At 33.0% G+C, this 22,677-nt stretch overlaps 1 protein-coding gene across 3 annotated transcripts; it reads right to left on the bottom strand.

Moving 5' to 3' along the window:
- Window positions 1-1,741: 1,741 nt before the first annotated feature.
- Window positions 1,742-22,508, bottom strand: LOC124362555. Of its 3 annotated transcripts, none has more exons than XM_046817169.1 (5): window positions 22,040-22,508; window positions 16,217-16,418; window positions 7,467-7,722; window positions 4,152-4,199; window positions 1,742-3,329 (listed from the first exon to the last, which is right to left on the bottom strand). In XM_046817169.1, the coding sequence occupies exons 1-5, from the start codon at window positions 22,481-22,483 to the stop codon at window positions 3,212-3,214; spliced, it is 1,068 nt and encodes a 355-aa protein (XP_046673125.1). In that variant the 5' UTR covers window positions 22,484-22,508; the 3' UTR covers window positions 1,742-3,211. The 3 variants fall into 3 exon arrangements, with proteins under 3 accessions (XP_046673125.1, XP_046673126.1, XP_046673128.1); XM_046817172.1 differs by having other exon boundaries at window positions 3,206-3,329; window positions 4,116-4,199; XM_046817170.1 differs by lacking the exon at window positions 4,152-4,199.
- Between the last annotated feature and the right edge of the window lie 169 nt (window positions 22,509-22,677).

Genomic DNA, 22,677 nt, shown 5'->3' with positions numbered 1-22,677 from the left:
TAGAATACTAGACAGAGAGACATACTTACATACGCGAAAGATGATTATACGTACTTACCGTTTTGAGTCGTATATATGTGTGTGTGTGTGTGTGTGTGTGTGTGTGTGTGTGTGTGTGTGTGTGTGTGCGCGCGCGTGCGCGCGTGTGTGTGTGTATATATTAACAATGGTTTTTCACCTTTGAAACATAAATTAAATAATTAAGTAAATGTTTTCAGACTGTTTTAGAACAATTCACTCTAAGTTTTTTTTATTAAAATAAAAACACAGCTTACTATGGAACACTATCACAACAACACCGACAGAAGCTTTCCAAGCAAATGCCGTTAATTTTTACGAAACTCACAGTTACAAGTCACTAACTCTATCGGTAAATGAATTAGTATCGTTTCAATCGAAGGCGTTTGTCCGTGAAGTTGCAACTTGGTATAGCTTAAATACAACTCTTTATGCTATTTGTTACATTGAATAGTGTATTATCATTAAATATGACAAACCAAAGTGTACTGTACTTATTGCACATTGGTTGAAATATAATTTTTTCATATGTTTTGAGAATATCTTATGTCGGTAAAATGCTATATGTTTACTTATTTGTACGATTGCACATGGTCGATTGTGTGTTCGAATTGCGCTTACATTATTCCACACGGCTTTTATCATACAGAAAGCTAAGATGGAACTATTCTAAACTTAAAGAAAATGGCAGTCAAAGCCAAGCTTTAAAAAAGAAAAGGACATATGTAATATTATTGATAATGTATACCGAATGTTTTTAAACTTTGGCCTACCTAAGGTTGAGTTCCTTTTATAAGGCTTTTCCAAATTTAACTGAAAGTCGACTTATATATTGGATGAAATATTTCCAAAACTTTTGTATTTGCATATTTACACCATATGGTATTTTAATTATAATAAAAATTATGTAAATATTTATTTGTGGAGTCGCCTGATTATGAAACCTTTGGTTTCGAAAGGCCTTGTCCAAAAAATAAATAATTTCGAAAATTACTGTATTATTTACGTTTAGTAGTATTTTGAAAGTTTACTGTTCTAATATTTATTGACTGAAAGCACAGCTAACAGCCTAAAAAGCGAAAATCAATTTACACTTTATAAGATACCTAATTTTCTTTGAAATCAATGAACTATTCCTAAGACATAAATTAATCGTTAACCACGCTAGGTGTAGGTTAAAATATCGAAAGATAACAAAATCAAACAATACTATTTTTTCTAAGATAATAATTTTTCAAGCTTGAAACGACAATTAAACATATAAACCAAAACATAGCTATATTACCTTCAGATAACTACATAGATATATACTAAGACATGCCACTTCCAGAGTTCAATAACCTTACATTTAATGAATTATTAATGATAAAATAGGATTACAAATAATTTATTGGATATTTTTATCAAACACATTAATTTGGCCAAACATGATCATTATTAGTCGAGTTTCTGTATTTGCACACGAAATACACAGGAGAGCTCACCACCAATCTCAGATATAGGGGTGTAAATACAGCTGCAACATTCCGCTCTCCCTCAGAGATGACGTCAGTGACAGCCGCTAGTTGATTTGTATCACAACCGATATTATTATTAAGTATTTTTTGATATTCCAAATTGAAAAGAATATTTTTGCAAAAAGTACACTAAATCTTTTCCTCTCTGTGGTAATTTGAAGTTGTCAACATGAGTAGTTGCCTGGTGGTACACAATAAAACACAAATTTATTTATATTAAGATTTACTAGTTTTTCATTAAATCACAATCTTTTTACAAAACCAATATCACCTACGTATTCACTGAAAGTGCAAAATTCATATGCTGACAAGCACGTTGAATCCATATAAGATCGTAATGTTTAATTGTAGGAACTGATGTAAAACGGTATTAGGAACTTGAGTTACAATGTTTGCATCTTAAATCTACCTGTGGAATAGACTCTTGTAAGAGTTTCCTCACTTGTAAATAAATTTGAGTTAAATAGTAAACTTATTACATACAATTTAGACAGTATCTTATCAAAAGCAACGGTAAATTATATACTATTCTTATAACATATATATAGCACTACGATACGTTAATTTGATAAAAAGCCCTTATTATTAATCAGCATTAAATTTAATTTGTCGTATTAGGTAGGTATTGTATTATTGTTATGCAATTCGTCATGACAAAATATTAAAGAAACAGTCGATTATGTGTAAGTATCAGTCTTTATATTTTTATTTCAGTGGTAGTTAAATTTTTAATTCTATTACTTATGCAATGCTGAAAAAACTATTCAGAATAATTCATTTTAAATAACTGATCAACATATCATAGTATAGTAGTTTATTATTCTAGAAGTCTTTCACATGTGCATTATGAATTAGTTACGAATGACACAACAACAAAGTCCAGCATGAACATATCGGTAGTAATGTAGATAAAACTAATTTTGGGAAACATTTCATAATCAAGTATTCATTTTGGTAATAATTTTAAATATGTTGAAATCGTTATTTTATCATTTGGTTTCAATGGAATTGAAGTAGAAATCAATGTGGTACAAATAATTTTAGGGCTACTAAAATCCCATTATAACAAACCAAGAATGTTTTCGGAAGTAAAAGTAAGAAAGAGTGATTTGATAAAAAAAAAACATAATTAATGTCAAAATTCTACGATTGTTGTAATGTCAACTTTAAAAACCTAAAAAGCAATACAATGGCAAAAATGTTGTTAATGGTTGAAAACTTCATGAAATCTTCACGGATAAAAAATGTTAGAAAATGTTTATTTAAAAATATATATTTACTTACAGTAACATATTAAGAAACATATAAAATTGTTTTTTTACCGATCATGATAATTACAATACATATACATTTTTGTAGCATGTATATTTTAATTTAATTGTATGATTGGACGTAATAACGTGGACCTAAGTGCAAAACGAAGCTGTTAGAATAAAAAAATTAAATAGAAATAGAATGTATTCTTGAACATAGAATGATTTATATTTATGAGACTAAAAAGTGCTTTACGTTTATTCATACTTTAAAAACTGTAGTAAGTCTTCAATAAACTTTATGGTATAGATGGAATGAAGGTTGAATTTTGAACCTAGATCCAGATTGTATTGTTGTAATAGACATATCAACTATGAGCGCTACAGTCACACTTGTTATTGGCACGCTATCACTGGTGGGCATTACTTGGGCTTAACCACCTTGCTGGCAGGGGGTGGGATCTTGGCGAAGGCCGTGGAGTCGAAAACTGGCAGCAAGTCTCTCACTCTTCCTCCTGAAGAGGGTAGGTCCAGGAAGCGGCTAGATCAAACCAACCTTCAGGTTTATACTGAGACATTAGTCAGTCCTGCTATGGTCTGGTCACATACTGATCATTGATTATTTTAATTTCAACATCGTTTCCACATGAAATACTTTATTTTCTAGCATACACAATCCCCTCTTTTTTTTCAAAAAAAAAAAATATTTGAATTTCACAAATTGTCCCTAAAAGAGAAAATATTTTAACACAGTGTATACAGAACTAAGTAAAAGCTTGTTCTTTAGATTCTAAGTATTATCTCATATATTTTTTTATAGTTGTCTTGTAATGTGATTTATATTCTGATAATTTAATATTTTAAAGTAAATGGAGAAAGAAATAGCCATAGTTATAATGTATTTTATATCTCTGTTTGATGTTATAATGTATAATGTATGAAGATATATTTATGACAACTTTGTACATAAGAAACGAAGTGTAAATATATTTAAATATAATATTTCTATCAAGAAGGTTTTTTTATGTATCATTTTTATGTCCTTACGAATTTTCAAAGTAACGGAATGTAAATATAGTTTAGGTGAAATTATGGTACAAATCTTAAACAGAATATAAGCACAGATTACAAATTTAAACAAGACATAAATTAAAATTAGCTGAGTAAAATCACGAAGATATCTACAGAATAGATAAAATAGTTATAGTTATAGATTAATTGACACACGTGTTAGATATATACAAACTTACTATGTACATTGGTATTAGGTGTGAACATAGTTAATTAACTGGATTGTTAGTAGTTAGATAAATTGGGGGTTAAGTACCAGTGAGTTAGTTAATAGTAGTAGAACATATCCGACCTATAGCGCCGATTGTTGGTATACCAGTAGGCAGGATTCAATACATTGCTGCAACAAATTGGAATTTAACAAGATCTGAAGAAATTTCGATGGCTAAAATACACTCCTCCAAGTTTTGCATGCTCATATGTGAACACTATGCAGAACTTCATAGTATAAATTGCAGATTATAAGAATGTTTTCGCTAATAGAAACTAATTATTATGAAGGATCATTAAGCACATGAATCCTGGCAATTTAAAAACACCACTCAGGTCCTACCACTACATGTTAGGCATTTAATGTACATTCACTATATAATTTATTCCTTAGTAATTATATTGCCTTAATAAAAGGCTAATTAGCATATTCTGATATTTTCGATGGAATAAACAAATGCTTATGCTTTATATAGAGAAATAGCTGGTTTAATTAATAATACAATCATAACAGTCGTTTAGAACAGAATTTTCGGACATTTACATTGTTGCATGTTAAAAACTGCAACACTAACTTACAAAAACAGAAAACCGTCCACTTTTTCAGGTTTTAAAACCTAAGATGAAAACTTAGGCTTGCAAAAACGTAAAATTTGATATAAAAACCCAAACGTAGTCTGAAGGAGCCTGCGTCTTTTCCTGCCTTGACAAAAGTATCGCCTTATGTTTTTAAAGTACCAACTCACACAGAGCTATTCCGATATTAATTTACTCTACTCTCCACTCAATTTGTGTAGTGAGTGCAGCATGTGTTTTGCATAATCTGCAATATGTGATGGGCATGAATTGTGCTTTTCCGGGCTGATGCAGGACTTTCAGATGTTTGATTTATTAAATACAAGATTTTCTGTTGTCAAATACAATCTTGCAAGTTCACAAACAAATTATTTTGATTTGATTATAGATTTTTGCATGATTAATATTAAATATTGACCTCTAAACAAGAATATAGAGTTCTTGCTATCTGTTAAATGACAAATGTTCGAAAGTCTATTAACTTTGGACTGGTGTTTTATGTTTTTATTGCATTTTCAAATGATTAAATATTGGTCTATAGTTTTGGTTGAATGTACTGGCAAATATTTTTAGTTTTAGCAACACAACTTAGTTTTAAAATATTTCAACCATTGCAAATGTAATGGATGAAACAATAGCAATCCCTACTACATTGAATTTATAGACAAGAGACCATATGTTTTTTCAATTTACATTTTTATCAATAAAAAATTTCTTTTAAACTGTCGTATATAGCATTAAAATTCAATTGCTATATAATACACATTAAACATCTGTAAAGACTTGTAAAATATTTGATCATTTGTATAGGGTTATAGAGAAAAAACATAATAAATAAGAATAGTGAGTACCAAATCTTATAAATACCTTCATATTGTAACTAATATGTAATATAAATACGATATGAAACTCAACAATTCCTTTTAAAATATTTTACTGGCATTTTGAAGATCTTGGACTTTGTATCCCTTTATTTTCATAACTTGCTTTCGATTATAAAAAAAATTTATACCTGTGAACCTTGTTTATATATGACTTACCATTTATATTACATTACAATCATGATCACAATAGTTTTTAAAGTCTGTAACCAACTTAGTAACTTATTACGACACCAGCTAGTTGTGTGTATCCCCTGTCCACCGTAACTACCAGTTAGATTCCTAAATCAGGATCTAAATACCAAATTAGCACTTGATTCAAACCATTCCTGGCTTACAATAGTTCTGGGAAATTGGTACGTTAACCTTTTTCAAAATCCATTTATGTGAACGAATTCCGTGACAACTATAACATATTCTACATTCTATGAGGCCACATTCTCTTTCAAATAAAAATATATACACCATATTTCCTCTTCTTTCCTGTTTAAAAAAAAGTTAATTACCTTGCATGTATAGTATTTACAAGATATATGGTTGCAAATCAGTTTACCCTGAAATTGTATACATACGTTTAAAATTCCTTTAATACATTTTCTCGATTAGTATGTGTTCTATGCCAGGGTATATAATATATAATGTGCCATAAACTATTGTGGGATTCAAATTCTCATAGAGTGGAAGATCTCAGCTGTTGGAAAATCCCTATATTCTAAATTTTTCAGAAACTGAGCTGTTGGATACCAGGAATTTGTAGAGGCTAGGAGTTTGAATAAGTTAAACTTTCTTAAAGGTTAAGGCTTTGCCAGATTCAGGACACCTCGCAAAAAGCATTGGTTTCAAAAGAAGTTTGTTTAATACTTCAAGGGCACTTAGAAATTATTTGGCCAAAGACGTATATGGGTTCTACAGACAAGGTGGATTGTTTTACCCTAAATTTTATTGGTACTTATCCTCACACATTGCAATAGCGTGTTAGGGCTCCTAAAGACTAAATTATCATAGATATGGGTTGCCTGTATGGATTGATGCGTAAAGGAAGGAGCAGGCTGGGTACTATTGGCAGTTCTCGATGGTCACATATAACACAGACAGTCTACTTAGGCCCACGTGATTTTAAAATTTGTAAGAATGTTTTCTTAAAAAATTATGCACTCTATACATGCACAATATATACCTCTAGTAAAAACTGGTTATCAGGATTTCCGGTTACTTGAAATGGTTACAAAAGTGAAGGAGTGCGTTTTTTAAATAATAGCAAAACTTTTTTAACTTCTACTATAATAACTTTTCCATTAACAATAAACGTAGTTCAGAATAATGAGTAAAGTATGGTAATAAATTGACACTGCTCTAATAAGCCTATAACTGTAAATGAAAAAGTCACAAGCAGTTGCCCTCGGGCAAATAATAGCATTAGTTTATAACCAACATAAATTGTATCAGCTATTGGTTCTTCAGCGGTCAAAGGAAGGAGTAAAAACGATTCTGATAATAAAGAACTGTGAAATTTCATAACTCATTATGATATCACAGAGCAGCTAAACTGGCTAGCGGTTTTTTTATTGACACTTCGATACTTAGCGAACGAAAATTTTTCACCATCGTACTTCCTCGTAAGTTTATCAACATAAAATCGACTGAGTTTTTAATGAAACCGTAGACATTTATTTTGTGTATTTAATCTTTGGAAAAATAAACAATAAATGTGCTCCACCTTAATATTATATTTTAGTATTCAAATTTTTGATCATCTATAATAATATGTATATTGTGTTCTTACTATATTTCCTGTATATTAGAATTTTATTGCATTTGGGACATTCTCGTTCCCTGAAAATCCTGATGCACTGCACTTTATACTTTCCACTATTTTAAAAATTAAAGCTCGAATTAACTAAGGTCCTATTGACCTCAGAATCTTCGTACATGATACTCACCCAGCAGCAGATTTTCTGCCACCCGAAGTCCGGTAGAGGCCGCTAGTAGCGGCAGGCTCAGTAGGGAAAAACGTGGCACCATAAAAGTCGAGACCGTTCTGCAGGAGCAAGTTACACTCATCCAGATTGGCGAGGGTGATGCGAACGATGGGGGGTGGCAGTCCTGTGAGGATAGGACCCGCCTCCGACCCTGAGGTGTTTCCCGACGTAGAGGCGCTCTCCCCCCGTGGCATCTTGTCTAGCGCTCTCGTACTCCCTATTTCGGTATGATATGAATTTTATCTGATGTCTTAAAGAGGAAGGTTTTCCAAAGTGTAGCAGGATAAATGTACTCCATAAACCAACATACGAGTACATAAATTACAATATTCCTATAGGGGTCTTGTAAATACTTTACATACAGAAATAAGGAATTAATTTTAATTTGAATATTTTATAAAAGTTAAACCAGTCTTTCCATTTTTTGGTAAATTTCAAAAATATACACGAATTAATTTTTATTTACCCTGCGAAATTAAAAAATTACATTTTGTGATTTATTTAAGATTTTTTATTTCTCACGTAACTCCATAATCTCTTAAATGTATTTTTATAATAAGATTATTACATCGTATGAGATAAATGTACATTTCAATTAGGTTTTAATACCTAACTTATATTTAAAAAGTAATTGTTCTTGTATGTTTTAAATAAATACGTGATTAAAATTGTTATAAATTAAACTTTGGCTTGTGAAACATAAAATTTGGAAAATTAGGATTGATAACCTAAAACTATATATTTTTATATTCAATAAGAATAATATTAAGAAAATGTAAAACACATTTTCTAATTACTATCACAGTTATACCCATAAAGCTAATGTGAGTTTATTCACTATCGCTCAGCCAACTCCTATGGAGTGACATACCCTATAATCTAACTCAATTTTTTCCTATATAAATATGAACTCGTATAAAAATATCAAGTCTATAGGCAATTTTGTTTTTGAGATATCGTGCCAGGCATAAAGACAGATATAAGCGTTTCTAGCTCCTCGAGTGATAAGTTTATCTGACGCTCAGCCAACAAGCTCGCTATCAAACTTGTATGGATCAAGTAATATTTTATTAAATAATAAAATATTACTATAAATATAGTACGATCAATACAACTGCCACACATGGATAACTGGTCAGTATACCAACTGATTTGAGGTCACTGGTGACTCTATGACATGAGCTGCATATCTTATGTATAAAAATTGTTTTACATCGAAAAAATATCTGCAATATTTTTATAATCCTATTTTTATTCCTACGTCGTGAATTTTCGTTTGTTTTGGAAAGCATTTAAACAAACTGAACATGGTATCAGAACAGTATTCTAAGTGAATTAATGCCTGGGAGAGCCCTATTCCTGGAGTCAGAACTGTCCAAAGGATTCTTTAGGCTACAACATTATGTCTTATTCAGAGATTTTAGTTAGTAAATTTAAAACCTTAAAACTAAAATTACATTATTTGTGGTACGACCTGACGGTGGGAGCTGCAGCTAGGCACAATGAATAAATTAGTATGTAATTGGATGACCCTAATAGACGTATTCCTTGTCATACGTCTTAATTTGAAAAAAAAAATTATTTGACATAATGTATCCTCGGAATTACTTGAGTTGTATAGACGATATTGCTTGATAGCGAAACTAGTCGGAAATAGATATTCGATACGAGAAATTTCTAAGAAGATAATGCTATATCTACTAGAATGTTCTACAGATCACATGGGTCTCTTCCGGTAAAGAAAATATTTGAAGCGTTTGTATAAGCTTTCATAATTATTTCCCAAAACTTTTAGTATGGCTTTAAATAAAAGAAAACTATTAAAGAAAAACATTAGGACATTTAAATAATTCCAAACCGTTCATAGCTTTGTAAAACAGCATTAAGTGCATTCATTTGGTTTCAACGAGAAGAGAAATTTTATTTTTAATTTACAAACATTTTTATTAGGGTATTCCAAAACAAAAATATAAAAATAAATTTGCCCTATAAGTTTTATTTTAACTCTCTTATCAACTCCTCTGTATGTTACTTTTCCTTGTAAACTTAGAAACTTGTAGATGCCATATATCATCACAAGGAAACCCATTCCAATCTCTAGCACCCAACTCATTCAGAGTATGAAGCTGTTCTACCAAAGTCAGTGCTTAAGTTTAATCCTATCCTGAATCAAATCAGAGATAGGGAGAACCAGGAAGTAGAACTTAGTCTAACGTTGAGCACATCATAGCGTGGAATAAATCTCGTAGGAACATTATCTTGCACGTGCACGCACCCACCGCCGTACATGTAACGACGACAAGCAACATCGTTTTATCTACAGCATAAAATATGTTATTTTAGTAATCCGGTCATAATTCAAAGTTTCGACGTTTTATATTATAAGAAATTATTTTGAAACACTGTACAGTTTAAACATTACATTATTAAGGAAGAATATAAGCTTAACTTACCAAGATTTGAATACAGAAATAACAAAAAATGATAAACATTAGAGCCACATCAAATAATAACCAATGATATAAAATACTTAAGTTTTTCATTCCTAATAGTTCGTATTGGGTTTTTTGTGGGGGGGGGGGGGTTGAAATAACTTTTTCCTAAAAATTTTCATAAATAATTTTATAAGAACACTTTCCGAAGAGTGGTGTTGGAAAAGTGGTTACATGTATTTTATTTTAAATCATTTAAACTTTGTTCTACATTTTAGAACATTGGTTTCTTAATAAAATATGTAATTTGAATTTTTTTATTGATAATGAAACAGAACAGATTTAATGCAAAAATTTAAACAAATAAGGAATAAGGAAGAATTGAAGATCGAAAACGGCAAACGGATCTGAAACTGCAAATTGTTAAACCTGTTTGGGTCACAAAACATTGTAATTGTTTGTGTGTTCGATGTCAAATGAGCAAAGGAGGTAGAAATGAGATGAAAAATGTAGAATCACACAATAATGACAGTTCGGTTGTTATTACAATGTCTGACAAAATTTTAGGCGTATTTTATTGCGAATAAGGGCAAATTAATTAAAACTGGAGAATGTTTGGGCATTGATAAATGCGGAGTGAGCCGAGTGTGTGGGCTTAAGAAGTAATTAAGCGAGTGGAACATCGGTAGTGGCTGCTACATTAAGTCCGCAATTTGTCGCTAAGCATGCCTTAATTGCGTGCTATATCAGCGCCTGGCCCTGGGCCAACTATAGCTGAAGCTCTGGCTTGTGACACAGATACAGCTTCATTACACACTTCTCCGATTCAACCACATACCCTATACTCTAGTTGGTGATCGTGAGTTATATTGCAGATTATCGGTTAGTAACTGCTGTTTATAGACCATAATTCATTAATAGGTATGCCGTAATTGCGTACTACATCAACGCTGGTCTTGGGCCAACTATAGCTGAAGCTCTGGCTTGTGACACAGATACAGCTTCATTACCTCTAGACCTCTAGCTTCTACGTCGTATATTGTGTATTTAATATGGCTTGGAAGGGTTTGTTAGCCACTATTAGCCTAAATTGTATAATGACCTCCCGCATAGCCTTAAAGAAAACATATCTGTAGATACTTTCAAACGTAGATTAAGAAAAATGCTCATTAGTAAGTAAGTATGTCACTTGTAATTTATTTATATCTTAATGGAACTATGTACAGTATTGACTTGAGTTGTTCTGTAAATCAGTGTACCTGAGAAACGCTTCAAAATTAAGGCATTTTTATTATTTATTACACACTTCTCCGATTCAACCACATACCCTATACTCTAGCTGGTGATCTTGAGTTGTATCGCAGATTATCGGTTAGTAACTGCTGTTTATAGACCATAATTCATTAATAGGTATGCCGTAATTGCATACTACATCAACGCTGGTCTTGGGCCAACTATAGCTGAAGCTCTGGCTTGTGACACAGATACAGCTTCATTACACTTGTTATTCATCACTTCTACCTCGTATATTGTGTATTTATATATGGCTTGGAAGGGTTTGTTAGCCACTATTAACAAGACAAAGTTTGAAATTGTTGCCATTAGCATTTCAGCAAAAATTCTAACTCCGCTACTTCCCAATAAGGCACGTAAATAAATAAATAATTATATTAACATTTATTCCTGTACCTTTGTAATACCTCTTCACGTTTCAAGATGGTGGCCGTTTACTGCTTGGGAAAGGAGTTGTTATTTCTCAACTGTTATGTAGATAGACCTCTTATGTCGTGATCGTAGGGTTTAAAGCAAAATTGGTGGTAGCTGTTGTTTATAGACGAAAATTCGTTATTTACTAGCCATATCTTTGCTGTGTCTGGTGTCAGTGTCTGGATATTGGTCAACTAATGCCTAATTAGACTCTCACCAATTACCATCTCTACATACCATTGAATCACGCAACTATTAAAATTGTTTTCAAATCTAAAACAATCCTAAAATCATTTACAATATTTTAGTAACCAAGAGTTTCTGGACGTTTAGTCACATTTTCTCATGGTCGATTACAAAAAATACAGCTACACAGGATATTTCAACATGTTAAATGTGTTAGTGATGTTTTAACAAATATCTTTACTGAAAATACTTATTGTTTTACGTAATTGCAAGCAACATTGTACATACTGATTCAAATTGTTAAACCTTATGATGGAAATTCAAGTTTTAACTAAAATAATGAGTAAATATTGTAATAAATGAAATCCTAATTTCAACCCGTATAACCAGAATAGCCTATATCATAAGGACCAATATTTTATACGCCACTGTCCAATCCGGCTATACTATTATCTAGAAAACGTTTTCATATTATTGTTTGTCCTATTCACTCTGAGTCCAAAGATAATATAACTTTTAATTACAATCAATGGTGTATTACTGACTCAGTTTTAAGCTAATCATATAAATAAATATATACATGTTTTTAGCTTTAACATGCAGTACTTTAAATAGGTTTTGCGGATGCCATAGTGGTTGGTAGAAAAATAAAAATCGCACAAAATAATAAAGGAATAAGATTTTAATAATGTGAGAATTTGTTTCATCATATCTAATAGTTATAGATCATGCAATAAAATCTTCGAAAAATATGAACCATTTTTGATGGCCTTAAACATGTTTAAAGTAATTCTATTTTAGCTCAGAACATATTTTATAGTCGCTACAACTTTTTTAGGCATTGCAATATAAGATATTTATGGATTATTCAAAAGGTCATGTGTTCGGATGAAGACTTCCCTTTTAAATATAGTGGATGTTGAATAGCAATTTAAATTCAAAAGCTATCCATCTGTGCATTTTCTTGATAGAAAAAATATATGTGTTTCATGTATAAAGTTGTTTCCCAACCGTAAAAAAATGGCAGACAATTTTTTACAGATTGCAATATTTCTAAGCAGCTTTACTGATGCTTCAGAGGACATTAAAAAATACTTTGACTTCTTCTGAGCCAGTTAAACTTCAAAAACCCACCTACAATTTGACTGTTTCTTTATCCCTGGCTCATAATTTTGTAAGTTATGCTCGTAAAAAATTCTATATTGACTGAGAAGTTCGTCAGGTCTCGTTACTGTAAGCACTCCTCATCTTCGTATTTTACACATGAGATTCCACGTGAAATAGAAATCCTGCAATATATACATGTGGACTGGCTCATTTAATATGCTTGTTGATTCGTCTATCACTCATTTAACCGTGGTTTTAACAATCATTATGGTTTTACTCGGTTCCCCTGGACGCCTCGAACGCGGGGAGATCATCTTATGTGGAAGAAAGGCCTTGGTTTAAGTAGTTTATTTAACAAAATTATGATAATAATATGTTAATTTGTAAAGTTGCAAATAATTAGTTAAATATGACTATGCATTACAACGTTTAAGCTGCGTGTAGCGAAATACGGGAATAATTCTGTTGATGGTAATAACTCATTTACCAACGGACGTATATAACTGTTTAATTTATTCATTCAAATATAAGTGAACGAAATAATTTGAAATTTAAGCCACATTTTAACTTTTTCGGCTGATGTACAGAGTTCCTTTATTATAATTTTTGTCTAAAACCTTGCAACTGTTAGAATTAAGATTTTTTTATTTTTAAATTTAATCTGTGAACATTCGTTTGCCATGCACCAAAAATACGTGTAACGACCTATAATTTATAAAAATGTATCCTTTTGGAAGAGCCGATGGCCGCATCATCCAAGATGTCGGATTTTGGATCTGTGTTAGATATAGTGCAGGTTCATATCTTGTCTGTGACCTTAGCAATTTTTAACCGATTGACCTCCTTATTATTATGTTTGAGAAGATCCTCGAACAGGCCAGTGGATCTGAGGACGGGAAGGATAAGGATTACAAGGAATTGAGCCCTTTATAACAAAAACTACATTGTAATATACGAATACGTGGAAGATGAGAAGAAAAAAGATAAGCAACACAATAAACTCCAAAAGGAAATATTTTGAGTGCGAAGGTCTCTGACCAATATACCTGGATGAGAGCCTCTGCATACATAGAGATTATAATGAAGTTTACCAAAGCCGAAGAAGATAATATGTGGTTATGTTAATGCACTGCACGATAGAACGAATCGCAGTTATATAGGAGTCCGAGTACATAATAAGTATCCTACTGCGGAGAATGGACCAAATAGAAAAACAAAACTTTTTTTGTGGACGGGGGTTCCAGTTACTACAGTTCCAGTCTTCTAATTTACGTTTTTAATTAAAATCATGTTTAATGTATCGATTAAATAGACATGTAAGTAAAGTGATTAATAAATAATTTCTCCAATTTGAAAATGGAATTGGCTTCAAATAATTTGTAAAATCTGGAGAGGTTTTCATCGTATATTTAGTGCACTTACGTTTCAAGCGGTAGTTGGTAAATTGTGGCCGACGAGGACGCAGTTTGTAGTCCTCAGTACAATTAGTTTGTGTTCAGCCACTGTATGCGTGTGGTAAACCGATATTGACTTGAGTACAGCACTATTATTAGCCTGGTTGTCAGAACATGCCTAACCAACTAATATGCCATATATTTCAGTAGGAAGAAGCCTCATATTCAGAAGCTGAGGATTTTTATAAATACGCAAATGAAAAATCTGTCTCAAAGCCCCCAAGCGTTCTTAATGCAACAATTACAATCATGATTAAGAATAATATCTTATATTTTGTGCTTTAAGGCACTTTTCAAAGCAACATGGAGAGAGTTATTTAAATTTCTAAGACCAAAAGCTGAAGAACGTAATTGGATTAGCAGACGAAGCATACCATTCTTTTTCTGGGGAATCCCCAGAAACATTCTTTTCAAGGTTAGGAAGTTGTTCCTACGGATCCGACAGGATCTTTTTAAAACCATGTCGTTTTCAGTATATCTTTACGCGTGATAAATATTAATAGAAAGATCCTAGAGACGAAACTGGCACATAAATTATCTTGGTCTAAGGAAGATTTATTAATTTTGGGGTATAAAAGTTAAAGGGTAGGAAGTTGCAATAATCCAGGAAAGGGTTGGAAAGAATTTCGTTACGACATGTTGGATAGTTTGATACTGCATTAAATCAGTTCATTTAGTATTCAAAAGGCATTAATCCTATTAAGCATGAAGATACATTTTTTTCTTGTGAATAAAGAGTTACCCATTCCGAGTAACTCCTTTTTTTATCTGTACCAGTATTGGACATCCAGAAAAATTAGAAGCAGAAGGAAAAAGAACCCGCCATGTGCAGTAATGTATCTTTGAATATGGAGACTTATATTTTATCTTATAAAATACAATTTGATAAAAGAGAGTATTTGCTGGCAAGGAATATCGACGACAATCAAACTATACATCACCAGTCTACCTTGTATCAAAGAAAACGTTTGGTACAGAAGTTAACTCAGAAGAATAATACATAATTTATTAAATGATTTTAAAAATTTGGGTAGGGTCCAATAAGCGGACCCGGTTTTTTATATCGAAATTGGCAAACGATATTACTTAATCATAACCATCTATATAATCAATCGATACTGATTAATTATTTTGAACTATTAACTTAAATAATCTATATGAACAGCTGTAAACACTTTCAAATAATACAATTAAGGTAATATTTCACATAAGTAACATTGTGTATTAAAAATGGCTGTCAATCTTAGGAAGCTTCACGAAATTGCTTTAAAAGACGATAAAACATGTTTTTTATGGCTTAAGAATGTTGGGTTAGTACCTAAGAATCCATTATGTGATATTTGTGGAAAGGTAACAAATGTAACTGTCAGAGGAGCTAACATGGTCGTCTTCAGATGCAAAAAAGAAGGTAATGGTAAAGGTTATTTGTTACATCATTAAATTCACATTTTAATATAACATATGATTGTTATTACTTTTATATCGATTGATAGTCTATGATATGCGAATATTAGGTATCGAATATTAGGTATCGATGATTATATTCGATATAAAAAACCGGGTCCGCTTATTGGACCCTACCCAAAATTTCACAAAGTAGATGGTCCTAACAGAGGCACTTGGAATTACACTCTCTACAGCTGTATGCTACAGCGACTTTGCACCAGTGCGGTAGTTGGCCATGACAGATTTAACAGGATGTACTTATCTATTGTTCTCGATATCATGACACCCAATCGAAGCGATGACCAATTAAAGTATTTGTATAGTTTGAAAAAGTGTTGCTTCATTTTTAAAGAATAACTGTAAGATAAATGATACTGACCTGAAGTCTGTTGGCCTCCTGCGGATGATAGTGATGTGGCGCTGGCACTGGCCATAACTCCCCCTGCCCCCTGCAGGCGACATACCTCCACTACAGAAGTATACTTGTACAGGGCATGTCTGATGTCCTCCTCGGGCACCTCATCTGGCACTTCCAACACGAATACTACGAAAGTCTTCTGTGGTCTGCACGGAATAGGAATCTGCAATTAATTATTAGCGTCTAAGTTCATCACTTCTCCAATACACATTTTAAAATATTATCATATATTTCTCATTTAACATATTAACATTTCACAACCAAGGAATATATATGTCTTTATTTTTAAAAGATTGCACTATGTACCATTTTGATACGTAACCTATCTATAATTCTGTAACCAAGTATATAGATATATGATTTTTATATTGAACAATCAGTTAATACTAATACAATGACCATTGCAACAGTAAATAAAGATGGACTTTTTTGTTTCTTTAATGAGCACGTAAAGTCTCCATTATCGTCCACGGAAAGAATCATTAAGGTGCACAACTATTAGGTGTTTATGATCCTTGTAGGTTTATGATTCCTTATCGATAAACTATTATTCTTTGATAAATCATGAGCTGAAACTTTAAGAAAACCTTAAGAACCCGTGACCTTCCAGTTCGAGAGACGTAGCCGTAACCCCTACGTTACGGTGGTGGTAATATAGTATAGTAATCAACTAGGTCTGCACAAGGTATGAAATGCACTATCTTTGAAAGCTGTTATATATAAATAAATAACTTTTAATTATGAACGTATTTCAACATGTTTTTCAAATCAACTCAGGTCAACACTAAGTACTAACTAAAACTAGCAAAACTAAGTAATCACAGCTCAGTAGTTGGTATTTATTTAATAATTCTTCATATTTAAAAATGAACAAGATATAATACTTGAAATATGTTCGGGGAGGCCACTGCAAATGCTGGGACAAAATAATAAAAGCCTCTTCTTCCGAATTTCATAAAGTGAAGACATCCATCTTGGTGGTTCTTTGAGAGACCTCCCCTTGATACAAGAGTTTCTTGCTGAGATAATATGGTTCCATAAATGTAGGAACCTTGTGGACTATGCAACACGTTAGCAATCTGTACACCACCTCCACGGGAAGTAACTTGACAGCATCCTGGAAAGGATAGATATGTTCCACCCGGATGAAAATTAACCTGATGGCTGAGTTCTGCAGCTTTTGGATTCTGCCAACGTCCAATCTCGAAATTATGTTCCCATAAGCAGGTAGACAGTAGTTACGAGACTGGCATGACTAACGTTTACATAAGCCGCAGTTTTGCAGTTATACTGTATATCTGCACAAACCCTTCATTCAGCAATTCGCACACTAAGTAAAAGAAATGTTATCGGAAAAGTGAGGCTAAGATCCAACACGACGCCAAGAGTGTTAACTCTATCGCACTCGATCAAGCCCTCACTTGGCACCACCGCCACCCCACTCTCACTAAGGGTTTGTAACAGATTGTGCGGAGCGATATGCAGGACTGTGCATTTGCTTATATTGAACCTGAGTCCATTTTGGTTTGACCAAGTTGACACGTGGTATAGGTCAGTATTGATCTGCTCAATGGCCAATCTATCATATCCGGTGCTGACATTATATCTGCATACAGATGGACGGTGCAACTTTGAGTCTGATTTGTACAAATTGAACAACATTGGCCCGAGGGAGCTGCCTTAAGGTACACGACACAATTGGAAAATGGGCCGAGATATCTCATTGCCAAATGTTGTGAACTACTGTCTTTCTTGCACAAATGATATAATTCATAATTTACACCCTCGCCAAAGCCACAATGGTTCATCTTGGACAGGAGCATTCATGTTTGATTGAATCAAAGGCTTGGGAATAATCTATTAATACAAGAGCGATACAATGACCTTTATCTTGAGCTTTATATAAATTACTAATCAAGTTTGTACTATCTTTTCCACAATTGTTGACATAGCTGGCAGTATGAAGATGGGTCGTAGCTCCTGCTTGATTTTGAGGAGTGCAACTTTAGGCAGTGGCTGAACAACACTTTTATTCCATTATTTAGAGAAAACGTCAGTTTCTAAACATCTTTTTATTATATCAGCGATAGACCCTAATACGTATAGACTCACTGATTTAATCATTTGTATGGAAACGTCATCGATCCCCACAGCTCTACTTCTTACTACATTCACAGCTACGAATTTAAAATCTTCTATCATTTCATTTTTCTCATTTGACCAGAATAACGTAAAAATATCTGGATTAGTATCATCATTAGAACCCATTTCAACTAATTACTTATTTACATCATCTATGTTAAACTTTTCTGACATGACTTCATCTTGTTTTTTACCTATTATGTCACCCTTTTTCAAGCAATTCCAAAATTCTTTAGGGTTTCCAGATGATGCCAAATTTTTAGTACTATAAACCATTTTTATTATATTATGATATTATTTAATTGTTTTAGGTCCAATTTGTATTTCTCCGAGTTTTTACTTTAACCAGAATTCCAATAACTGTTCCTCGATTTATTTTTAAGTTTTATCGTTTTTGCAATCTCTGGTGTTCTCAAGGGAGCTATTATTTTAGTAATCGTTTACATACAATTTATGAGTACCTTCATTATATTCATTCTTTATCTTAGAAGTAATACATCTCTCAATATGATCGACACCTTCTATGCATTTGGCATCATCCTAGTTATTTATGAATGTTGAGTGACATCTTGGTTTACCTCGAAATTGGAGAAATCTCTGTATCAAATTAGCTTGGATTTTTTTTCTTCTCTTATTCACGTACAATATCACAAAATACAACTTAATGGTCACTCATTTTAACTCCTCTGTGGTCTGTTATACTGGAAGCATCTATGACGCCGGTCCTCTTGATCTCAACAGACTCGTCCACTATAATGTGGTATATAAAAGTAGTTAATGTTGCTCTCACTCTCATGGGTTCAATTACGATTTGCATAGCATTCAAATCCTTAAAGAGTTAGCGTAAATACTTCGAATCATGTTCTGAACCTAACAAATTAATGTTCCTATTCCCCAAAAGTATACCTCTGATTTCTAAGTCAACAAATAAGGCGTGAAACATAGCACCTAGGCGGGTAAAATGTATTCTGGTATCAAATAGCTGTCAGAGGGTGAGCCAGGATGAAGCCAAGACATCGAAACCGATATCGCCCACCAGCAAAGCAATGAATGACAGACTGATGCTCCAGGCTTTTAAAACAATTCCCTTAGTTAGGCATTTACCAATAGTTCTCACACTGCACACATTTTTATCCCAGTTTAAAGTCAGCATCACGGGAAAACAGTTTTGGCTTCGCAGCAGTGTGAAACCATTTCCTATTAAATAAAAAAAAAGTTAATTCAACCTAGAACCTAATTTAGGTAAGTTATTTAAAAACAAGAAACATTTGATGGTTGTGGTTATTTATGACGTAAGTATACAACAACAAGTAATCTTAACCAATTCGTGGGGAGTTGGAAATGTAAGGCAGTTTTGTATAAAACTCTACCTTCAGTGTAAATGGTCACGTTTCAACATTGGCATTGGTTTGAACTGGTAGATCAAGGAGATCAGAACAACCGACCGGATGTAATTCCACTGTCTGAAGCAACTGATGTGGCAGAGATTAGTTCATTAGTTCATATCAATCCTAAGATCATTTTCGATGTGGCAATTGAAACTTTTTAATTTTATGATGAAAAATAAGTTATATTATATTTAACGGCATTTCGACTGAGTTATGTCTTCGCCAACACATTTTCACAATAATTGTTTTATTTTCAGTGGACAACCCACCGGTCATATATCATAAAAATCCCTGCCTTTACGACAGCCTGGAGTATCCTATCTAGGCCTACGTCTTAATACGATTATATTTAATCATCCTTACTGTAACTCATGTATTTCTTACTATATACAAAAGGTCTGTGAAGTGTGTTTAAAATAAATATTTTTTTAAATCAAGCAATATAGCCTAATCCATCAAACATTTTTGAAGTAGTAGTGACATTAGCCAACCTTCAAAAGATAGTGCACGAAAAAGAACGTTTCTATTATTTAAGCCGATAGACTAAAAGTGCTATATTACCAGCTACGCTATATTATCTACTGAGTTTTCTAAACTTTTAAAATTATACTTGCATTTTTAATAAATGCTCCGGTTTTTATTTTGCAATGGTTGCTATTTTCTATAAAGTTCTATGAGTTCTGTATTATTTTGGAGGGTAGGGTGAATTTCCTCAGAGAACGGAAAAGATTTTTCCTTTAGCACGCTATAGAGGCGCATTGGTGACAATTTTGATTGATAACCATAATTTTGTAGTATATTTTGTCTTTTTGATCTTATGTGCAGTTTTTCCAAAATTTATTTAAGCAATCTACTTTTAAAATACCTAACTTTAAAGGGTTTCTAGATGTATGCCGTTTATCCCACCGTATGCAATGAGATATACAGTGAATTTTAATCAGACCCCTCAAAGAAAAAGATTCCATGAAAATCATTGTACCTGATATTTACAGGTACAATTTCAAAAAAATGTAAATTTTTTAATGGATTATATGTAGAGCTTAATATGCGCATAGTGATCAATGCATTGTGAAACTTCATATACCGTATGCTGTAATAAAGGCAGTTACAGAATAAGCAGAATGAACTTCTATCATAACTATTATTAAAGTCAAAGATATATGGTTTAGATGGTGTACATTGAAACTAATATGTGTTTTATTATGGTATTCATATAATAAACTCCCATTAACAGTAGAAAGAATTGGTTGCTACATTTTTTATCTGTAAAGGGCGTGCATTTTATTCAGCATGACCACTTGTAGGTAGTAACTTGTAACTTAAAATAAAACGTAATTTAAACATACGTCTGTAGGTGACGACCCGCAGTGTAGGCTGTGAAATACTAAGCAACTAGGAGAATATTCCTTTTCGGAATCCAACAATAATCTCCAGGGACATAGTAGTATAATTGGGGATTACTAAACAACAAACAAACATCCATTCCGTCGATTTTATCCTGCGATATTTGTATTAGTACCATTATTCTTGTTTTACTAAAATGTTGCTATAGTTCAAGTAAAAATCTATATTTATTCATGGAAAAGCTACTTTATGTTTAAAACAAATTTTAATTAAAATTAAGAGTAGTAGAATTATACCTGAGGATCAGAAAACATTGGAAACCATTATTAAGTACTAGACAAATTTAATTACAAATTAATTTAAAATAAACTTGTGTCTTATAGTTGACACAGGTACAAATTGATCGATGTTTATGTATAGGTTATCGCCAGTGCTACCGGTTACTTATAATTTATAAGTAACATAATTTAATATAAAAATGTTTTATTTATGAAATCAATGTTCCATATAAAATCCAAACACTATAATCTGAGATATCTACGGGGTAGATAACCCATTACATAAGTTTTAAACATTTTCCATTAATAAAAACTACAAACGACATTTTTTAATAAAATTTCATTCTATAAGTTTATTTTTAATCTTAGATTTCTATGTAATGTGATTACTCATTTTACAAATTTACATATCTATCGTTTTGAGAATTTGATATTGAGAAATTAAGCGTGTCTTGCATTTTAAATAATCATAATTTTATGGCAAAGGATATTTAGACTTAATGCAACCCACTATATTAACAAATATAGACTATCCCGGATGCCTTAAAGTAGTTACGTCACTAGAGTGGTAGTTTAACATAACATTCTGCAGCTAGGTATGTCATAGTGCGTATGTGTAAAATAAAGATTACCTTCTTGTAAAACCTGGCACCAGTCACTTTGTGAAATCCCTTTTTGAAGGTTGCGTGGTAATCATCCATCTCTGCGAACTTGAAGAGTATCCCGGTAGCGGTCTTGGTGAGGGAGTAGGGACCGCGGAAGTTCATCTTCTCACAGATGGCGGACGCCTTATCCATGTTCAGCTCGTTACTGGGGGTCAGCAGGAAGCAGCCCTTGGTCAGGAAGTTCTCCGAGTCCGAGAGCTCCGAGTCGGTATCGTCCTGGTCACTGGGCTGACGCAAGTCGCTGCTGGACGCCTTCATGTCCGGTCTCAAGGAGCTGCTGCCCTTGCTGCCGACACTGCCTGACTTCATGGATGGACTGGGCGTCGAGTCGCGCGGCGCAGCCTCTACTACTGGCTCTGGCTCTACAAGCTCCTGCTCCACTGCCGCCTCCGCCGCCTCTTCCACTGACATCAACGCTGCATCTGAACCCGCTTCCGGCTCCTCGGACATTTTTGTACCTCGTATGTTGTGAAATTTAAATAAGCCTTTCCGGGCCTACCTCTGTCTCTGTCTAGGGCGTAGGCTCTCACTCGGTAGCGGGCGACTCCCAGTGTTTAGCGGGGCCCACGCTAGGATAGGGTCGAGTGCAAATCGGGTTAACTGAT

The sequence above is a fragment of the Homalodisca vitripennis genome, chromosome 5 (genome assembly GCF_021130785.1).
Source record: "Homalodisca vitripennis isolate AUS2020 chromosome 5, UT_GWSS_2.1, whole genome shotgun sequence".
NCBI classification, from domain to species: Eukaryota; Metazoa; Arthropoda; class Insecta; order Hemiptera; family Cicadellidae; genus Homalodisca; species Homalodisca vitripennis.
Note: the sequence above shows the minus strand (reverse complement) of the source record. Positions and strands in the feature narration are given on the sequence as shown.

Coding starts and splice junctions, on each gene's coding strand:
- LOC124362555 (XM_046817169.1), bottom strand. CDS start 22,483: ATGTCAGTGGAAGAGGCGGCGGAGGCGGCAGTGGAGCAGGAGCTTGTA. Junction 4,200..7,466: donor GGCAGAAAATCTGCTGCTGG/GTGAGTATCATG, acceptor AATTTGTTGCAG/CAATGTATTGAATCCTGCCT. Junction 3,330..4,151: donor ACCAACAATCGGCGCTATAG/GTCGGATATGTT, acceptor GGTTTGATCTAG/CCGCTTCCTGGACCTACCCT.